General features: G+C 52.5%; 1 protein-coding gene across 5 annotated transcripts in view; it reads left to right on the top strand.

The window, feature by feature from the left end:
• hmcn2 (hemicentin 2) overlaps window positions 1-16,616 on the top strand; it is a 74,332-nt gene that overhangs the window by 10,485 nt on the left and 47,231 nt on the right. For all 5 annotated transcript variants that reach the window (XM_069183414.1, XM_069183413.1, XM_069183415.1 and 2 more), the window contains exons 5-21: window positions 4,698-4,869; window positions 5,187-5,293; window positions 5,743-5,863; window positions 6,411-6,674; window positions 7,362-7,506; window positions 8,385-8,506; window positions 9,371-9,643; window positions 10,463-10,604; window positions 11,230-11,357; window positions 11,864-11,977; window positions 12,915-13,073; window positions 14,013-14,207; window positions 14,458-14,553; window positions 14,750-14,877; window positions 14,974-15,118; window positions 15,608-15,720; window positions 16,427-16,583. In XM_069183414.1, coding sequence (XP_069039515.1) covers window positions 4,698-4,869; window positions 5,187-5,293; window positions 5,743-5,863; window positions 6,411-6,674; window positions 7,362-7,506; window positions 8,385-8,506; window positions 9,371-9,643; window positions 10,463-10,604; window positions 11,230-11,357; window positions 11,864-11,977; window positions 12,915-13,073; window positions 14,013-14,207; window positions 14,458-14,553; window positions 14,750-14,877; window positions 14,974-15,118; window positions 15,608-15,720; window positions 16,427-16,583 — 2,581 coding nt within the window. The remainder of the gene's footprint in view (window positions 1-4,697; window positions 4,870-5,186; window positions 5,294-5,742; window positions 5,864-6,410; window positions 6,675-7,361; window positions 7,507-8,384; window positions 8,507-9,370; window positions 9,644-10,462; window positions 10,605-11,229; window positions 11,358-11,863; window positions 11,978-12,914; window positions 13,074-14,012; window positions 14,208-14,457; window positions 14,554-14,749; window positions 14,878-14,973; window positions 15,119-15,607; window positions 15,721-16,426; window positions 16,584-16,616) is intronic.

Raw genomic sequence — 16,616 nt, 5'->3', positions numbered from 1 at the left:
ACTTAAAAAGAAAAACACGGGTGAAATAAAAAATGAAGCTGCTGAAAAACTTGGAGAACCATGGGATTTGAAAGAGTTCTGTGCACGAAGTAATCTGTTGCCGCAGGTGAACTTGATTCGGCTGAGACCTATCAATTTGATGACGCTTTTGTTAACTGATAAACTAATCGTGAATGTTGAGTAGCAAATTCATAAAGCGATGAAGAGAAAATAGTGATTGCAATTAAAAAATCAGGATGTAATAATATTTAGATACAAGAAAGCTTGCCTAGCCTAGGAAATTAATCCTGCGCTGTTAGAATTGAACCGGCTCCAACACCCCTCTCATCAAACCCACAAGTATGTCCTGAAACCGAAAACCATTAGCTGAGAGCTCGTCTCTCTGATGTGAGTTTAAGACACTGCAGCCGTGCTCCAAAATAAATATACAGACGCGTCTGTGATTTCCAGTGGAGTATTAATGAAAAGGCTCCACACGGCCTTATTCCAAATCCCGGAGATAATCGATTGCATCCTTGCCTTCCAAACACAGCTGCCCCCCCCGGAGTGCTGGCCAAGTCGGGAAACAATGGGCCGTTGTGTTTTGCCGCATCTTTCAAGGACCAAAAGGCCGCGACTCCGTGTTAATCAATTCCGAAACCAGACTATAACCCCCGGAAAAAAAAATCCCTCTTCTCTGGGACTGCGCTCGGCGCGCCAAGCTCTTCCCAGCGTCGCCGAAACAAAGCCCAGTCCCTTGTTGCACTGTACGGGAAATCGAGCAGCTCCCCGTTGAAAGGACGGATTCCTTTCCCAGGGATTAGAAGTGTCCGAGTGGGGGTGGAAAGGAGCATGCATGAGAACTGGGGGAGCTCCCCGCCGAGTTCCCAACGCCGTGCCTTCTGGACACTAAGAGGATTTCCGAGCCGGAGCCAAGGATCCAGTCTGGCGCGGATGTCGGTGCTGAGAAACGGCCCGAGAGCTCCGCCGCTTTGGGAGATGCTCTGCCGGCCAGGTCGTGCCACTTATTCCCAATATCTACGGAGGCCGTTCAAGGCTCCGGTCTCCACACAGCTGGTCGGTGTGATCCAGAGGGATAAGTGTAGGATTCCAGAACAGGCCGTTCTGGCCAGGGCTAGGAATCTGCACAGCCTGGAGCTGTGCCTGTGGAGCTGGCCTGGGTCAGTGCCCTTCGGTGAGCATGAGGTGCTCTTCTTTAGAGTAAGTGCTCTAGGGATATATAGCATTTTAGGCATTTAGCTGGAGCAACTGCAGGAGATGTACCCTGCTCAAGGGTTAAGACGGACCTGAGCCCGAAACCTTCCTCTCTTGGAGTCTAGAGCCCTGAAACAGAGACTCCAGAGCAGAGACTTGTCATCTGAGCGGGGAATTAAAACGAGGAGCTTTTTTTCCCTCCCCCCGTCCAGCAGAGAAACAAAGGAAAATCCTCTGGCCTGGTTCGGCCCTTGCCAGACAAACATCTAGTAACGCGTCATCACAGGCGGGTGGCGGGTGTCCGGACTTTATTGCTGGTACCCGAGTGCCCATCTGGTGACGATTATCCGAAATGGCTGGGTTTTCCTGTGCTCCTTCCCCTCGTCTCCTTTTTCCCCGATCCTCGCGTGTGGCGTCTCCACTCCCTCCGGCCTTGGCCTCCATCTGCCCCCGGGATCGGGCCCATCTGGAACCGATTCCTTGAGGACCTCCGCCTCGATGGGTGCCGGGCCCAGAGAGAGCGTGGGACGATTCCTCTGCGAGTCTGGTGATGGGGTTGTGTATGTGTGGGGGGGAGGTGAGGACGTTGAAAATGACCCATGCTAGTGGTCCGTCGCTTTGGGTCAAAGGCATGGGAGCTCAGCCCTTTAAGACCCCTCAATGCAAACTTGTGGTTTCCTAAAAAACAGAAGAGGCCCAAGGTGCGAAAGCCCAGTTGGTTTCAGGGGCATGGCTGGTCCACAACCCATGCAGCGCACTGCTGGGCCAGGGGTGGGCACCAGCCTGCATCTCGGTGAAACAGCCCCCCCCCACCCCCCTTGGCTCACCGCTCGCAGTGCTGTCAGTCGCAGGCAGAGGGCGCTAGCTCTCCCCGCCTGGCACTGCTGCGGAGCTCACGGTGTGCGAGAACAGGAGAGGCGGGCGTGTCCCAGGGCGGCGTGCGTGCAGGTCCGTATCTTGGCCACGTGGAGCAGGGGCTGCTGCTGTGAGATGAGGCTCCAGACAATCGCTGGCTCCAGACTGTCTCCCTGTGGTGTAATGACAAGCAGTTGCCAGTTCTGAGTTTCATTTTTTGAGGTTTTGAATACTTATACCCAGATACGAGCCGATGCCAAGGCAATCTGTCCACAGTTGTCTTTAGCATTTGATAGTGCGCTTTAGTCAAGAAGTTGGATTGTTTTGGAAAACAGCTCACTGATAGTGGGAAAACGTGGCTTCTTCCCAGCCTTGGTGCAGGTAGGGGGGCTCCCAGGGAGTCTTATTTAGGCTCAGCACTGACAGGCATTTAAATATGGCAGGACTCCTCACATGTCCTTCCTTGTCCGAGGGACACACAGACAGGGAGAGAAGCTGGGGGTCAGAGCGCAGGGTCAGCCATTTATACAGCACCCCTGGAGCAGCTGGGGTTTAGGGCCTCGCTTAGGGGCCCAACGGAGTAGGATTCCTCTGCCGGCCGCGGGATCCAAACTGGCAAACCGTTTTGTGCACATAAACTGTCGCTGATCTGTTCGTTTCCTGAACATTTTCTTCTGACTTGTGTCACCGTGAATTGGGGAAGTACGTGGGGCTGCGTCGCAGGAGAAGGTCGTCATCCGAAGCTCTGGCGGGAGGGAGTAGGGAGCGTGTGGGGCAGAAGGGGTTAACGCTGAGAGGAAGGTGAACAGACGGGCGTCGCCGCAAATAGGTGCAGTCCAACCAGCTGGGAGCAGTTATACCAGCATTGCGCGGGGGGGAACCCTGTGAGGGACGGGCGTCCTTCCCAGGGGGGCAGCATGTTGTCAGACGACTTGGCACAACAGAAACAAGGATCAGTTCTGTCCTGACGAGCCTCGGGGCTCGGGTGTGGACTCCCGAGTCTTCTTGAGCGCGGGTTCCAGTTGGCTCTGAAAGACGCCACCCTTTCGTGTGCTGCCCCTAGCAAGCTGGCTTCAGTTGGCTCTCCGGGTGGGCAGGTGCCAGCAGGCACAGAATGAGACAAAAGCCCCTGTGCTGTCAGAGCCGCGGCGAATATGAACCTGCCGCGCTGTGTTTTCACAGCCCCGCAGAGGCGGAAACAGACACTGGCCAGAGGCAGAGGCAGTTCATTGAAAAGCAGTTTGCTTGTTCACCCCTCCCCCCCCTGGGAGTTGTTGTGGCAGACATTACAGCTGTTTCCAGTTGTTATCCGAGAAAGGAACCAGCTGTTTTCAGCAGCCACTGGGCAAGATACTTCAGGTCTGGACCGCAGCTTGTTAAAGCGATTCTTCATTCCAGCTCAATTTTCTGTATATGCTAAGTCTGGTTATAATCAAAAAGGGCTCTACAAGTAGGTCAGTGTTAATATACAATATAAACCTCGAGAGAGATTGGAATATTTTCATTTTTCACCTGAGTATTGCTTATAAGTAGTCTCTTCAGGCTGATATCATGCGAACATATGTGTTATTTTGTGCACAGCCCGTTGAACCTCACAAAGCAGGAAACACTTTGTATTTTCACTTGTCGTTCAGTACGGCTCAAGAGCAGCTAGCAGAGAGAGAGAGAGGCAGCCTCCCTGCTCTACAGCACTTCGACATGAGATGAGCCAGAGCTAGCTGTGGGGCATATCGCAATTAACTCCCCGCTGTCCCACGCCCCCACCATCACAGCTGTCTGAAGTGCCCTGGGTCAGTCGGGTCAAAGGCTCAGTTATTCCTGGTTCCCGGAGAGTGGACAGGAATGCTTTTTTTTCCCCCTGCAGATCTGAACAAAGATAAACCTGACGCCTGAAGCCTGATATCTCAGCGACTCTTGACTGCAATTTTATGTGAACCAGTTTGACAGATGGCATTAAGAGAAAGGTGAACCCATCCATTTATGTGATGGAGTCTGCATACTAAACCTGTGAATAATCTAGGGCATGCCTCCCTTTGCCGAGATAGCTGGCAAACTTTTCCTGACAGCACACAACTTCTAAAGTATTAAAACTGGCTCTGTGCATTGGCTTCTGTGGGGTGCAATAAGCATTTGGTGTATGGAAAGCACTACTGGGAATACGATCTTAAGGCCACACGGAACTAGAGACACAGCGCAAGTTTTCTCCAGCTGTTGGATTGTGCTTTGGCATTACAGTATGAAAGGCTCAGCTGATGTGTAGGGATCTTGCAATAATAAGGTAATAATAGGGTACAAACTGCCGTCAGTAATTGCTTTTTACTGAAGCATGCTGTTTCCTGCGCTAGAGATCTACAACCCTGATCCTGGAAAGCAATGACTTAACTGGACCTATTGCTATTATTAATTTTAGCAGATGCCTATAGCCGCTGCAACCAACATATAACAACATGGTTGTGTTGTCAGCTGGTTAAAGCTCTGAAGCCCAGAATGGAGTCATTGGTTTCAATACTAGATGTCGCTCTGCTGCCGTAACTCCCCTCTTGCTCCAGGTATTGCTCTCCAGCTGTCCAGGACTGCGGCGGGGACTGTCCTCGGGTTCAGGCGGATGACCTTGCCGTTTTTTCCCCCCCTGCCCGTTGCCGCCGCAGGTGCTGAAGTGGGTGGAGGAGACGGTGCAGTCGATGAAGGTCCACCTGCTCTCGACGGACCACGAGGGCGGGGAGGAGAACCGGTGGCCGGTGCCCTTTGACCCCAGTCTGAGGGAAGTCACCGTCTCCCTGAGCGGCCCGGCTCCCGAGATCGAGCTGCGCGATCCCTACGGTAACATGAGCAAGGGGGCCACTTCCCTTGTGTGTTTACGTGGGTGTGGGTATCAGTTCAGCGCTTTCCTGCGCTTATAGCCGTGTCTGCATATCTAAGCATGTTCGCCAGCGTCCCTCAGCCAGAGGTGTGAGCTGTGAAAAACACCCGCTGTGGTGCTGCCGCAGGGTTTGCTTGAAGCTGTACACGGGGCTAAGTTTTAATGCCAGCTTCAGGCGGGGGAGAGAGAGAGAGATGTTGCGATGCATGGCTTTCTATGGGAGGGGTTTTCAATGGCTACAAGTGGCCACTGGAACGCCCCTCTCCTGTGTCTCCAGGCCGCATCGTTGGGGAGGAGCTGGGCCTGACCGAGCTGCTGAACATCCCCAACTCCGCCCGCGTGGTCGGCGTCAAGCACCCGAGGCCAGGCACCTGGACGCTGAGGGTAGGTTGGCGCCGGAGGCCGGGCTGTCCTTCTCGAGACGCGCGCCCGGTTGTTGATGGCGCGCCTTTTGTAGCCCCGGCTTACAAAACAAAAGCGGGCGGGACCTTTCCCGGCACGCCGCAGGAGACGCTGTTGCTCGACGGCGTGGGGATTCATCGCTTGCGTCCCCCCTGCGGTGCCGGTCGGACAGCTGTGCGCCGTGCCCATCAGGGAAGCTGGGTCAGTCAGTTCAAGCCACAGCCCCGACTGGATATCTTCGAACCATGGGAGCCATCCTGTGCTCTGAACATGCTGATTGATAACGGAAGAAGCTTCTCATATTGTTCCAAACTCTTGAAAATAAGAGTCATGGCGCCTCTAAATTTTCCAGCGCTGGCGCGCAAAGCACTCCTGATCGAGCATCTGCGTGTCTCTGTTTTGACACCCTCTCCCCCTTTGCCCCCGTCCAGGTGAGCTGCAGTGGCCGCCACAGTCTCAGGGTCACGGGGGTCAGTAACTTGGACTTCCGAGCGGGGTTCTCCAGCAGGCCGGTGACCGACTTCAGCCAGACCCGGGAGAGGCCCGTAGAAGGTACTGGCCACACGATGCACCCCCCCACAACACCAGCTCCCACCAGCTCTAGAGTTCATTCACCCTGGGTGCTGTAGGGCACGCATTCAGTGTCACAGAATCAGTTCTGAAGGTAGCAGCTGTATTTGAGACTCAGCTGTGATGCAGATTACTGCTTTGCCAGGCTTACTGGACACTAGTAAGGGTGTCCTTTTTTAGCAGGCATCTGAGCTTCCCGGTCAGCCCCCTGTGCGATGCGGTGAGCTTACTGCATTTTCCCGGAAACAAATATTAGCCCAATTACTGACTCACCGGTGTCTGTTGAGAAGTGGGAAGGAGGGGTCCTGTGAGCTGTTACTAAACGGTAAACAAGATGTTCTCAAGCTGTGCTTTTCTGAACGTGAGAAGAGCCTGCTCATGGCCTCTGTCTGTGGTGTACCAAACCACAAGTGCAGGTTATGGGCATGCCTTATTATTTTACAGCCCGAGGCTCGTGAGTGCGAGCACAGGCTTTGCTTCTGCTGTGACCTCAGGACCGCGACGCGTCTCTTACCCTGCTGTCTCTCAGGAGTGCCGGCTCACGCCCTGCTGAAGTCCAGCGGCCTGAGCCCCCCGGGACGGGTCAACCAGGTGGACCTGCTGTCCGTGTCCGGCCGCCCGCTGCGCACGCTCCCCGTTCCCACGCCCTCGGACGGGGGCTCCGGGGGCCTCTGGAACGTCCCGGAGTTCCGCACCCCTCCCGAGAGCTTCTTCTTGAGGATCACCGGGAAAGATGAAGGAGGCTACAGATTCCAGAGGATGTCCACCGTCTCCTACACCAACATTATCCCAGGCAGGAAACTGTAGGAGAGAATTTAGACAGTTAGCATCTTGTTAAGGCGCATTAGCAAGCATCACACATGGATTGTGTGATGCTCTGAAGGTTGCCCCGTGGAACTTTTACCACTGTGGGGGGAAAAAAAACCCCAAACAAACCGAAGCGCCAGGAGGGAGCATATTCTTGTGTTTACTCCACCGAGCTGGAACTTTACGACCAGGCAAATGTTATTTTGCATTATTAAAGTCCCCGATGAGGGGAGCCTACAGCTGTTGTGTTGGAAGAAATAACCGAACATTATCATGTCCGGAAGGCTTTATTTTCTATGAATATCAATAATAGATTCTGCTAAGTTTGTAGTGTACTCTGAATTATAACTAGATTGCAAACCTCCGCTTTTATGCGGTATGGGTAGATATCAGATAAAAACGTTATTCTATTACATTATGGAAACGTGAATAATGTACATCCTGCAGAGTGAGTGAGGACCATAGCTGGACCACATATTTTGTTTTATTGCAGATCTCCTCCTAGTTATTCTAAATTATTGAAGCAGTCCTCAGAACCTATATGACCTACGTAACTAAGGACCAAAGTTCTGTAACGACGGCCTGCCTGTGGCATAAACAGCCCTTTCTTTGGCTACAGAAGGTCCGTTCCTTGATTTGTCATTTTTACGGCGGGCCTGTTTTTCCTCTACAGAGCCTCCTGCAGTGAGCATGCCCGATAGAGTCCATGGTTACTACAAGCAGCCGGCTGTGATTGGCTGCTCCGTGGAGAGCCACGTGCCCTATAGGGTGCAGTTCTCGAGGGGCGGGGCCAGGCTGGGGGCGGAGCAGGCTTTTCAGTAAGTCTCCTTTCCTCAGGTCAAAACGGCCAGCAGCCATATCACCCTGCAACTCACAACTGGCAACCCACTGAAGCTAAGCAGGTGTGAGCCTGGTCAGTACCTGGATGAGAGACCTCCTGGGAAAAACTAAGGTTGCTGCTGGAAGAGGTGTTAGTGGGGCCAGCAGGGGGTGCTCACCCTGTGGTCCATGTGGGTCCTAATGCCCCAGTATAGTGACGGGGACACTATACTGTAAACAGGCGCCGTCCTTCGGATGAGATGTAAAACCGAGGTCCTGACTCTCTGTGGTCATTAAAAATCCCAGGGCGCTTCTCGAAAAGAGTAGGGGTGTTACCCCGGTGTCCTGGCCAAATTTCCAATTGGCCCTTACCAATCATGGCCTCCTAATAATCCCCCTCTATGAATTGGCTACATCACTCTGCTCTCCTCCCCACTGAGAGCTGGTGTGTGGGGAGCGTTCTGGCGCACTATGGCTGCCGTCGCATCATCCAGGTGGGGCTGCACACTGGTGGTGGTGGAGGGGATCCCCATTACCTGTAAAGCGCTTTGAGTGGAGTGTCCAGAAAAAGCGCTATATAAGTGTAAGCAATTATTATAATTATTATATGATAAAATAAGGCCCTTTCAGCGTTCCCCCATGGCAAGTAGTGTAATGCACCTTCGTTGTCCTATTGATCCTTTTAACCATCAATTAAATCTGTACAGGGCGCTTTTTGTGGGGTGAATTCTGCGGTTGTGCGACGGATGGGAGGCCCATTAAAAAGCAGCCATTGATCTCAATCGACCCCCTCCTGTCGATTTGTCTCTCTCTGTTGCGGAAGCGTGGTCGCTGTCATGTCACCGTCTGTAATCCAGCCTGTGTGTTGGCGTCCCAGGGTGTCTGCCAATGCCACATGGGAAATCCCCCGGGTCCTGGGCACAGACGAGGGCACCTATGAGTGTGTGGCCTACAGCAGCGCTGGAATGGGCCGAGCTCAGACACACCTGGCAGTGAGAGGTTAGTGAGATGCCAGCATGCCCAGTCCGTAAATCGGTGTTGCTTATACAAGTCTGGGGGCAGCATGAACTGTCTTGGGCTGCTTTTTACATTCGGAGTTGACCATTTTTTTTTTAATCACCTGCAAAGATTAGGGCCGTGACCCCCTGCAGATGTGCTCCTCCGTCTCGCAAAAGAACAGGCGAAGAGCTACAGTTTTTGCAAAAGGAAAAAACCTGGGCTGAGCCGAGCTGAGTTTGTGTGTCTTGTGGAGTGAAAGTTCTTCCGGGATGGTCCCATTTTTGTCTTGTGTGTCAGTGCCAGGCAAAGGGTGCCCTCCAGGAGCTTTAGGGGGGGCGGTGCAGGAGTAAAAGGGAGATGTTCAGGGTAGAAATAAATAGAAAAGATTAACTGGAAAGGTCAAGCAAATTTGGTGTGAAAAGGTCCAATTTGAGCTGACCGCTTACATTTGCTTTTCTGCTTGTTTTGTAAAGTAACATGTACTTTTTTGCACTACCTGTGCCAGACCTTGCTGGAAAATGCTTTTGAGGGCGGGCCTAAGCGTGTGTCAAAATGATCGCGCTGCTCTTACGGGCTTGTCAGGCCAGAAGGGCTTGCGGGCTTGGACAAACGTTAAATTTGTTTTCGTGTTTGATTCTCCGAGGGCACGATTATGAAACACGATTTTCAGTCCCCCTGGGTCGGGTCAGGTGAGATTTGAAACGAAAGGATTATAAAGAAGCAGAACACACCCAGTGATACGCACCAGGATCGTGTACGTTAAATGGGACAAAAATGGCGGTTTGTCGTAAGACGGGTTCGTTCACAGGGATGCAACCGAGAATGCGGCCACGCTAACGGGAGTTTATTGGTTTATTTCTGCAGAGCCGCCTCCGGCGCTGAAGCCCCCCCTGAACGTGACGGCGCCCCCCGGGGAGGTGGCAGTCCTGTCGTGTTGGGTGGAGGGCCCCGTGAGCTACAACCTCACCTGGTACTTCGCTGGGAAGGAGTTAGCAGGCGGGGCCGGCCGGGTGAGGACCCTGGGGAACTCCTCCCTGGAGATCAGCCCCGCGACTCCGCAGGACGCGGGAGAGTACCACTGCGTGGCCAGCAACAGGCACGGGCAGAGCCGGGCGGCCGTGTGGCTGCTGGTGCCAGGTAAGAGCGGCAGTGAAGCAGCCCTCGGGCCTTGAAAAGACGTCAGAAGGTGTGCAGCTGTGGCCTTCAGCCTGGCCCCCCCTAGAAGGCCACAGTCCATCACGTTTTCACCTTGAATCGCCACGAAACGGGGTGGGCAGAGCGGGGGCCCTGTGGCTCAGGATCTGCGCCTGTGACTGGAAGGTTGCCGGTTCAAATCCCGCGGCCGGCAGAGGAATCCTACTCCGTTGGGCCCCTGAGCCAGGCCCTTCACCCCAGCTGCTCCAGGGGCGCTGTACAATGGCTGACCCTGCGCTCTGACCCCCAGCTTCTCTCTCCCCGTCTGTGAGTCTCATGGAGAGCGAGCTGGGGTCGGCGAAAAGACAAATTCCTAATGCAAGAAATTGTATCTGGCCAATAAAGTGATCTGATCTTCTCTTATCTTAAAACACGTGTATTCCGCTAAGGAATTTCTGGTCTCTGAGGGCTGTGGGTTATTCAGCCTCTTTTTCCAGTTGATCTCTAAATTTATTTGATGAATGGGCATCTTGCGTGATGACAGCCATTGGGAATATTTCACGGGTTCTGCTGGGTGTTGTAGTTTGCATTCTCGAAGAGGTACTAAGTTACATTTTAGAACAGCGATCCTCACTCCTTTGGAATCCCATCGGACAAGGGCTGCAGGCGCCGAGGGCTGTGCGCTCCCCTGTGTATCCTGCAGGGCGTGAGGCTCTCCAGGGCCAGGAGCGTTCCCTCCCAGTGGAAATGATTCATCGTTGTCAGGAGGCCCTCCTTCTGTCCCAGGTTCTACCCCAGCTTGTTGCCTTCCCTTCCCTGCAGAACCCCCTCGCACAGTGATCTCCCCCCAAGCCCTGGCCTTCTCGCGGGGGGCGGAGGTGCGACTCTCGTGCGCAGCCTCGGGGTCCCCGCCAGCCCAGATCTCCTGGAGACGTGGGGACGTCCTCCTCCCTGGGGGGCACAGGTACGCTGGGAGTCGCTGGGAGACACCGGCACACCCGCGTGGGGAGGGGTGGGGGGGGTGGTATGGTACTGGCGGGTGGGGGTTAAAGGGCTACACAGTCACGTAACTCAGGAAAAACGGGGCCCCTTGATGTGGGCAAACCAGGACGATGTGCAGCGTTGAGGCTTCAGATAGTTTTACTCTGTAAGCGTTAAAAATTGCAACAAAGAAAACACGTACGGTAGAGCAAGATGTTAGTACTAGTAAGGAAAAAGAGAAGATAGTGTACAGTTTATAGCCTAGTGCTCAATAGCCCTTTAGTTTGCAAATTTTGTAACAGAGCCCCCTGCTGGCCAAAAATATCTACAGCCTGTTTTTCTATGTATTGTACAAAGCACAGGTCTTTTAACTGGCCTAGGACAGACATGGGCTTTTTTTGTTCTTAAATTAATTAATTTATGAGTTAATTAGTTAATTGACCCAAGTCAGTGGATACTTAACCGCCAGCAGAACACACAGAAACATAAACATGAAAGTTCTGGACTCCAGGTTTAAAGACATCACATGAGATTCGTTTAAAGGCAGTGGAAGGTAGTACAGTGGAAGGGATAAAGACTTTGAGCTCTTCTCCTGTTGCTCCCCTCAGAGTCTCCGTTTCTCCGCATGGGACCCTGACCATCAGAGAGGCCGTCCCAGAGGATGCTGGGAGCTATACGTGCCTGGCGTCCAACGAGGCAGGCAGCGATACGCAGACGGTCACTCTGAGCTACACGGGTGAGAGCGCTGTCCTGTCTCTGTAGGCAGCTCTGTGCTGAGGCTGAAACAGTTCAGACCGCCAGCAGTTTCACTGGGGACAAATCATCTCCTTTTCTCCTCCATCCTGCGCTAACAGTTAGTCGCAGAGTTGATCGTTTTGATTTGATCAGCTATTCATCAGTGTTCAGGGCTGTGTCATTTCAGAGTTCCAGGGCATATTTTTTTATCCTGTCTTTAGTAATTTTGCATCTAAGGTCTTTTGTAAACAATTGTGTTTATTGTATCTTCTCCATTACGCTCTTGGCATACTTAGTGGAACTTCAGCACAACAGCTATTTCTCCAGTGGCAGACACAATCTGCCTGTTTGTTTTGCTTGTTTACAGTTTGTTTGTCATGTTTATAGCCCTCCCCCTGGTCGGCAAGCATACTTTCCAGTCTAAAATCTAACACACAGTTTTAGATGTGACTTGTGGTATGCGACTGCACTTTACCCTTTGATCTCTGACCCCACCCCCTCTTCCAGAGCCTCCGGGCATATCTGTGGTGAACCCAGCAGTGCTGGTGGCAGCTGGAGAGGAGGCCATCTTGGAATGCCAGCCCACTGGAGTCCCGCCCCCACTGGTCACATGGTACAAAGGTAATCAGGGTCATGAAGTAGTAAAACAAGTGGACAGTACATAGGAAGACACATGCACTCCAGCTCGCCTCCCGCCAGCACCTCCGACACATTTCTTTTATCAGCTGTTGCTCCTGTTTCATGGTGAAAGTGTCTGCTTTTTTGCACGACGGGGCAGGACAATGCTCCTTCCGGAAGCAGTCCATAAGGTTTTCCTGGATTCAGAGTTGGGAGATACGGCCGTGTGGGGCCTGGGAGCTGCAAGGCCTCAGTGGCTTTGGGAACTGGGAAGTGCCGCAGGTTTGGGAACACACTGCCAAGATCCACCTGGCAGCACTGTGACAGAAAGCAGGAGATTGGTGGCAGAGCCTGGAATCTACCATGGTCGATAGAAACCGAGGGGTGAAAAACTAGAGTTTCAGTATGTTTTTGTTATTGCAAGGTTATTGGGCCATATGGCCATTCTCAGGGCCCTTTATAGCAGAGCAGCTTGACCCCAAATCAAAATAAAATACCAAAATAACCTGGAATTTTTTTAAAACTGGCATTGGTGCTTAATGATCATTGATTACATTACAGCAAACCTTGTGAAACCCTTAACCCATTGCTCATGCTTGCTCTGTTACTGTTCCGACGTCCTTGGTCAAAACCTGAAATAAGAATTTGTTCTAAAAAAATATCAGACCTTTAATCGACTTAGTTGAAACCAGTGAAGTGGGTTAGGACGTCAAATGCCCCTTTCGGGTCTCGTTTAGGCCGTTTTCAGCTCGTACCTCGATAAAACCTATGTCATCCCAGGTTTCAAGAGCCAGCGCTATGCACCTCTGTCTTTTAACCCTCTTTCAGTTTTGGGGGCGATTTTAAAAATGCACCGTGTCTCAAGGTGTCATGGGGGATTATGGGGCCACACGGCCACTTGTGAAGAGCGAGCGCTCACGCTAAGCCTCTGTGTGTCCAGGTGATCGACAGGTGGGGACGCTCCCCTCTGCGCAGCAGGACGCCCGGCGTGGGACCCTGCGGATCGGCCAGGTGCAGGAGACGGATGCCGGGGAATACAGCTGTGTGGCCAGCAGCCCGGCGGGGACGTCCACTGCCGTGGTCACCCTGGGCGTGGGGAGTGAGTACAGGCCGGCCTGTGACCTCCAGGAGGTCGAGCGTGAGGTCGATCCCGAGGTCGTGCAAGTGAAGACAGACAGTTCCATTCCTGTTCTTGTGCTGTTCAGTGCCACTTTTCTATTAAAAACTACCATTCAAAGTCATCCATTTAAAGTGCAATAATTACATCTTCTGTCTTCATTATTAACACCTCCAAGGCCTTACCCACGATGGACATTGGATACTGACTCATCACCCCATTTAACTGTCATTTAACCCACAGCTGAATCCGTTTTGCCACAAGATTTTCGGACAAGCCCCGCTGCATGTTTCTCGTATCCCAGTGAACGATGAATAAAAACAAATAGCAAAGGCTCTTGAGCATTGCCGCCCACAGTGTGTGCAGGACCCACCGGCGTGCTGTGGAAAGGTCTCAGGCGTGCTGTGGAATTAGAAGAGCCTGTGTTTAAAATGGGATGTCCGCTATTTCTGATTAGAATTTGCAGCCTATGTTTCGGTTCAAGGTGAAAGTTTGTTTCTGGCAACATTAGTGCTGATGAGTTTGAACTATTGCGGCGTGCCACAAACCGTTTCGGGTGTGACAAGCTCGCCGGGAGCTGAAAATGCTTGGGGAGCACAGCACCGGGCTGCCATTTTCTGCAATTCAATGATTCAGTGGCACCGTCGTCCTTATTTGTGCTGAACCAGAGGATGGAGAATTAAATGCGAGAGCCGCGATGGGAATGAGCCGTGCTTCTGCTGCCCTGGTAGGTGGACAGAAATAAATAAAGGCGTTAATTATTAATAATGGAGGGTGAGAATCACTCCAAGAGCCGCCGTGTTTGCATGGATAATTTACTGCGTTTCCCAAGAGCAGCGTTATCATTGCGGCGGCCTGACTGTGCCAGGAAGGAATCGCCTCCCCTGTGGTCAGTTCTGCCTCCTCTCTACCCCCCCCCAGCCGCTCCCGAGTTCTCCGAGACCCCGCGCGACGCCACGGTGGACGTGGGCGAGAACGTGACCCTGCCCTGCGCTGCCCGCGGCTTCCCGGACCCCGTGGTGACCTGGCGGCGGCAGGACCGGCAGCCGCTGTACGCTGGCGCCGACGGACACCGCGGCCTCCAGCAGCTGGGGTCCGGCGCGCTCTCCATTGAGGGTGAGGCTCGGCAGACCCGGGTTCGATTGGTAACCGCAGGCGGGCGAGTTCAGAACGCCCCCCCCGTAAGTCTCGCGGTTGTTGCGGTTTTTCCCAAGACTGGTCTTATTTAGTTTCCCTCCGGTGTGCAGGAGCAGAGCTGGTTCCCAGGGGGAAGTTCACACCTCCTGCCTGCTCCCAGCCGGCCCCTGTGTTTTCAGGCCTGGGCCATCAGAAACTGATGGGCTGTGGACTCCCTCTGTCTCCGCAGGTGCCTGGCTGGATGATGAAGGCCTCTACATCTGTGAAGCCCAGAACCAGTTTGGGCTGATCTGGACCGAAGCCCGAGTCACCGTGACTGGCCTGGGTCAGTAGCTTCAGTGTGTGAGCGAAGGGGCTTGTTGCAGTGCTGACGACAGGGGACAGGGTGGCTCTTTACTTGTGTTTACAGGGGGACGGTCCTTTGGCTTTGAGCTTGAGTTATAAGCCCCATTTTACCTTTGTCTCTTTCTCCATGAGCGTTGCACCCCTTGTGTTCAAGGTCTGTCTGTCTTTATCTACAGAGCCTCCTCTTTTGGCCCAGGGTGACCTGCTGCTCTCCGTGGTGGTTGGTCACTCACTGACCCTTCCCTGCATGCTGCTGGACGGAATCCCGCTGCCTAGCAGACACTGGGCACACAACGGGGAGCCGGTGAGATTCACGTCTCGTCTTTTCCTTCCACTTGACAGCCTCTTGATGACCTGACTGCTCCCGAATTGAGGTTGACCCTCTTCTCCTGACCTTTAGGTGACCCTGAGCTCCAGGCGTTTCCTGCGGAGTGACGGCAGCCTCCATATAGAGAATGCCGGGGTGGAGGATGCTGGGATATATGTTTGCACTGCTGTCAACGTGGCTGGGTCGGCCAATATTAGCATTACCATCGAAATCCACTGTGAGTCCTGCTGGTGCTCAGGGGTTCATCCGGAATCCCGCAGACTTTCAAGTTTCCTGTTCCAAGCGAAGGATATTTCATAACAGCAAGCGATTTATAAATGGCATTTGTAAATTGCGACAAAAGATGTTGAAGGATTGGTAGAATAAAGCTACTTCAGTTGCATTTAAAGTTTTAAAGTCGAGCGCTAAACACAGGAGAAACAAGTGAGTCATTCACAGTGTAGGGCTTAATTTCCAGGAATTAAACTTTGAAATATTGCATGTTTAACAGCAACTCGCTGTTTTATACATATGTACAGTATCTTTGTCTTGCTCAATCTGGAAATACCTAACACTGCACCTGAGGAACATACCCTAAGAGGGCCAGTGTAGTGTTGTGCCCCATTGCTTGGTCTCCTTCAAGAATGCCCTGCGATTCAAAGGAACCAGATGAGCTAGTATGGAGAAACGGGTTCCTGATGCTTTTAACCTTTCCGACTTGGTGCAGCTCCACCTGTGATCAGTCCAGGCCCCGCCCACTACGTCACTGATGAGGGCGTGGCCATCACACTGCCATGCGACTCCACTGGAGTTCCCAAGCCAGCCATCACCTGGTCCAAGGTGAGCCCGCCCGGCTTGTTAGTAGGGAGACATGAGGTGACTGAACACTGGAGACTAAAAGAAATTTAACTTGGCGTTGGCTCAGCCTCTGTTTGAAGCAGTAGCTCAGAGGCTCGATTTCTAATGAAGATTTTGTCTCCCTCCTGTGTCTAGATTCAGATGACAAAAGACCTCGAATGTGAATGTAATTATTACAAATAATGGCTGCTGGAGTTTGAATAATAGGGCCCATTCGTCATCAGATTGGTCTGTACCTCACAAACAAGCTAATATCCTTGTTGAGGTTGCATTGTGGAATGTCAGAACAGCACAGTGTTTAAGTCTTCAGATTGCCTTGTGTGGTCTTTTTTACTGTGCTGTAATTACAAAATTTCAGTTGCATAATGCTCACTTAGCCAGTGTTGCTGCAGCATTTTCAGTTAGAACCACAATGATCATTTAATTTTCTTTTCTTTTGAACACACAAAGAGCAAGCTGGAAAGAGCTTTTTGGCCCTATCATTTAGGGATTGGGAGACGAAGGAGTGGGGCTTCTGAAATTCCTGAATTTTTTAGCAGACAATCTGAGCCGTCTTTAATTCTAAAATCAGAGCTTTAAAAAGCTCTCCTGATGGGCGGTGAAATTCGGAATGTAGCAAGAAGCTTGTGTGAAATTGTAAAAACAGGAACCTCGGCTGTGATCTTTCTTGTGCTCTTGTCCTGCGAAGGAAAATGAGCCTCTCGTCCAGCTCAGGTCCTCGGACCCTGCCTCCGAAGGCCAGCTGCTCATTCCCAAGCCCACCGTGGAAGACTCTGGGGTCTACATCTGCACGGCCGCTAACCCAGTGGGGTATGCAAGCCGAGAGCTGCGGCTCAGCGTGAACAGTAAGGGCGACTCTTCAGAACATCAAGACTACA

Source organism: Lepisosteus oculatus, chromosome 24, assembly GCF_040954835.1.
Source record: "Lepisosteus oculatus isolate fLepOcu1 chromosome 24, fLepOcu1.hap2, whole genome shotgun sequence".
In the NCBI taxonomy this organism is placed as follows: Eukaryota; Metazoa; Chordata; class Actinopteri; order Semionotiformes; family Lepisosteidae; genus Lepisosteus; species Lepisosteus oculatus.
Note: the sequence above shows the minus strand (reverse complement) of the source record. Positions and strands in the feature narration are given on the sequence as shown.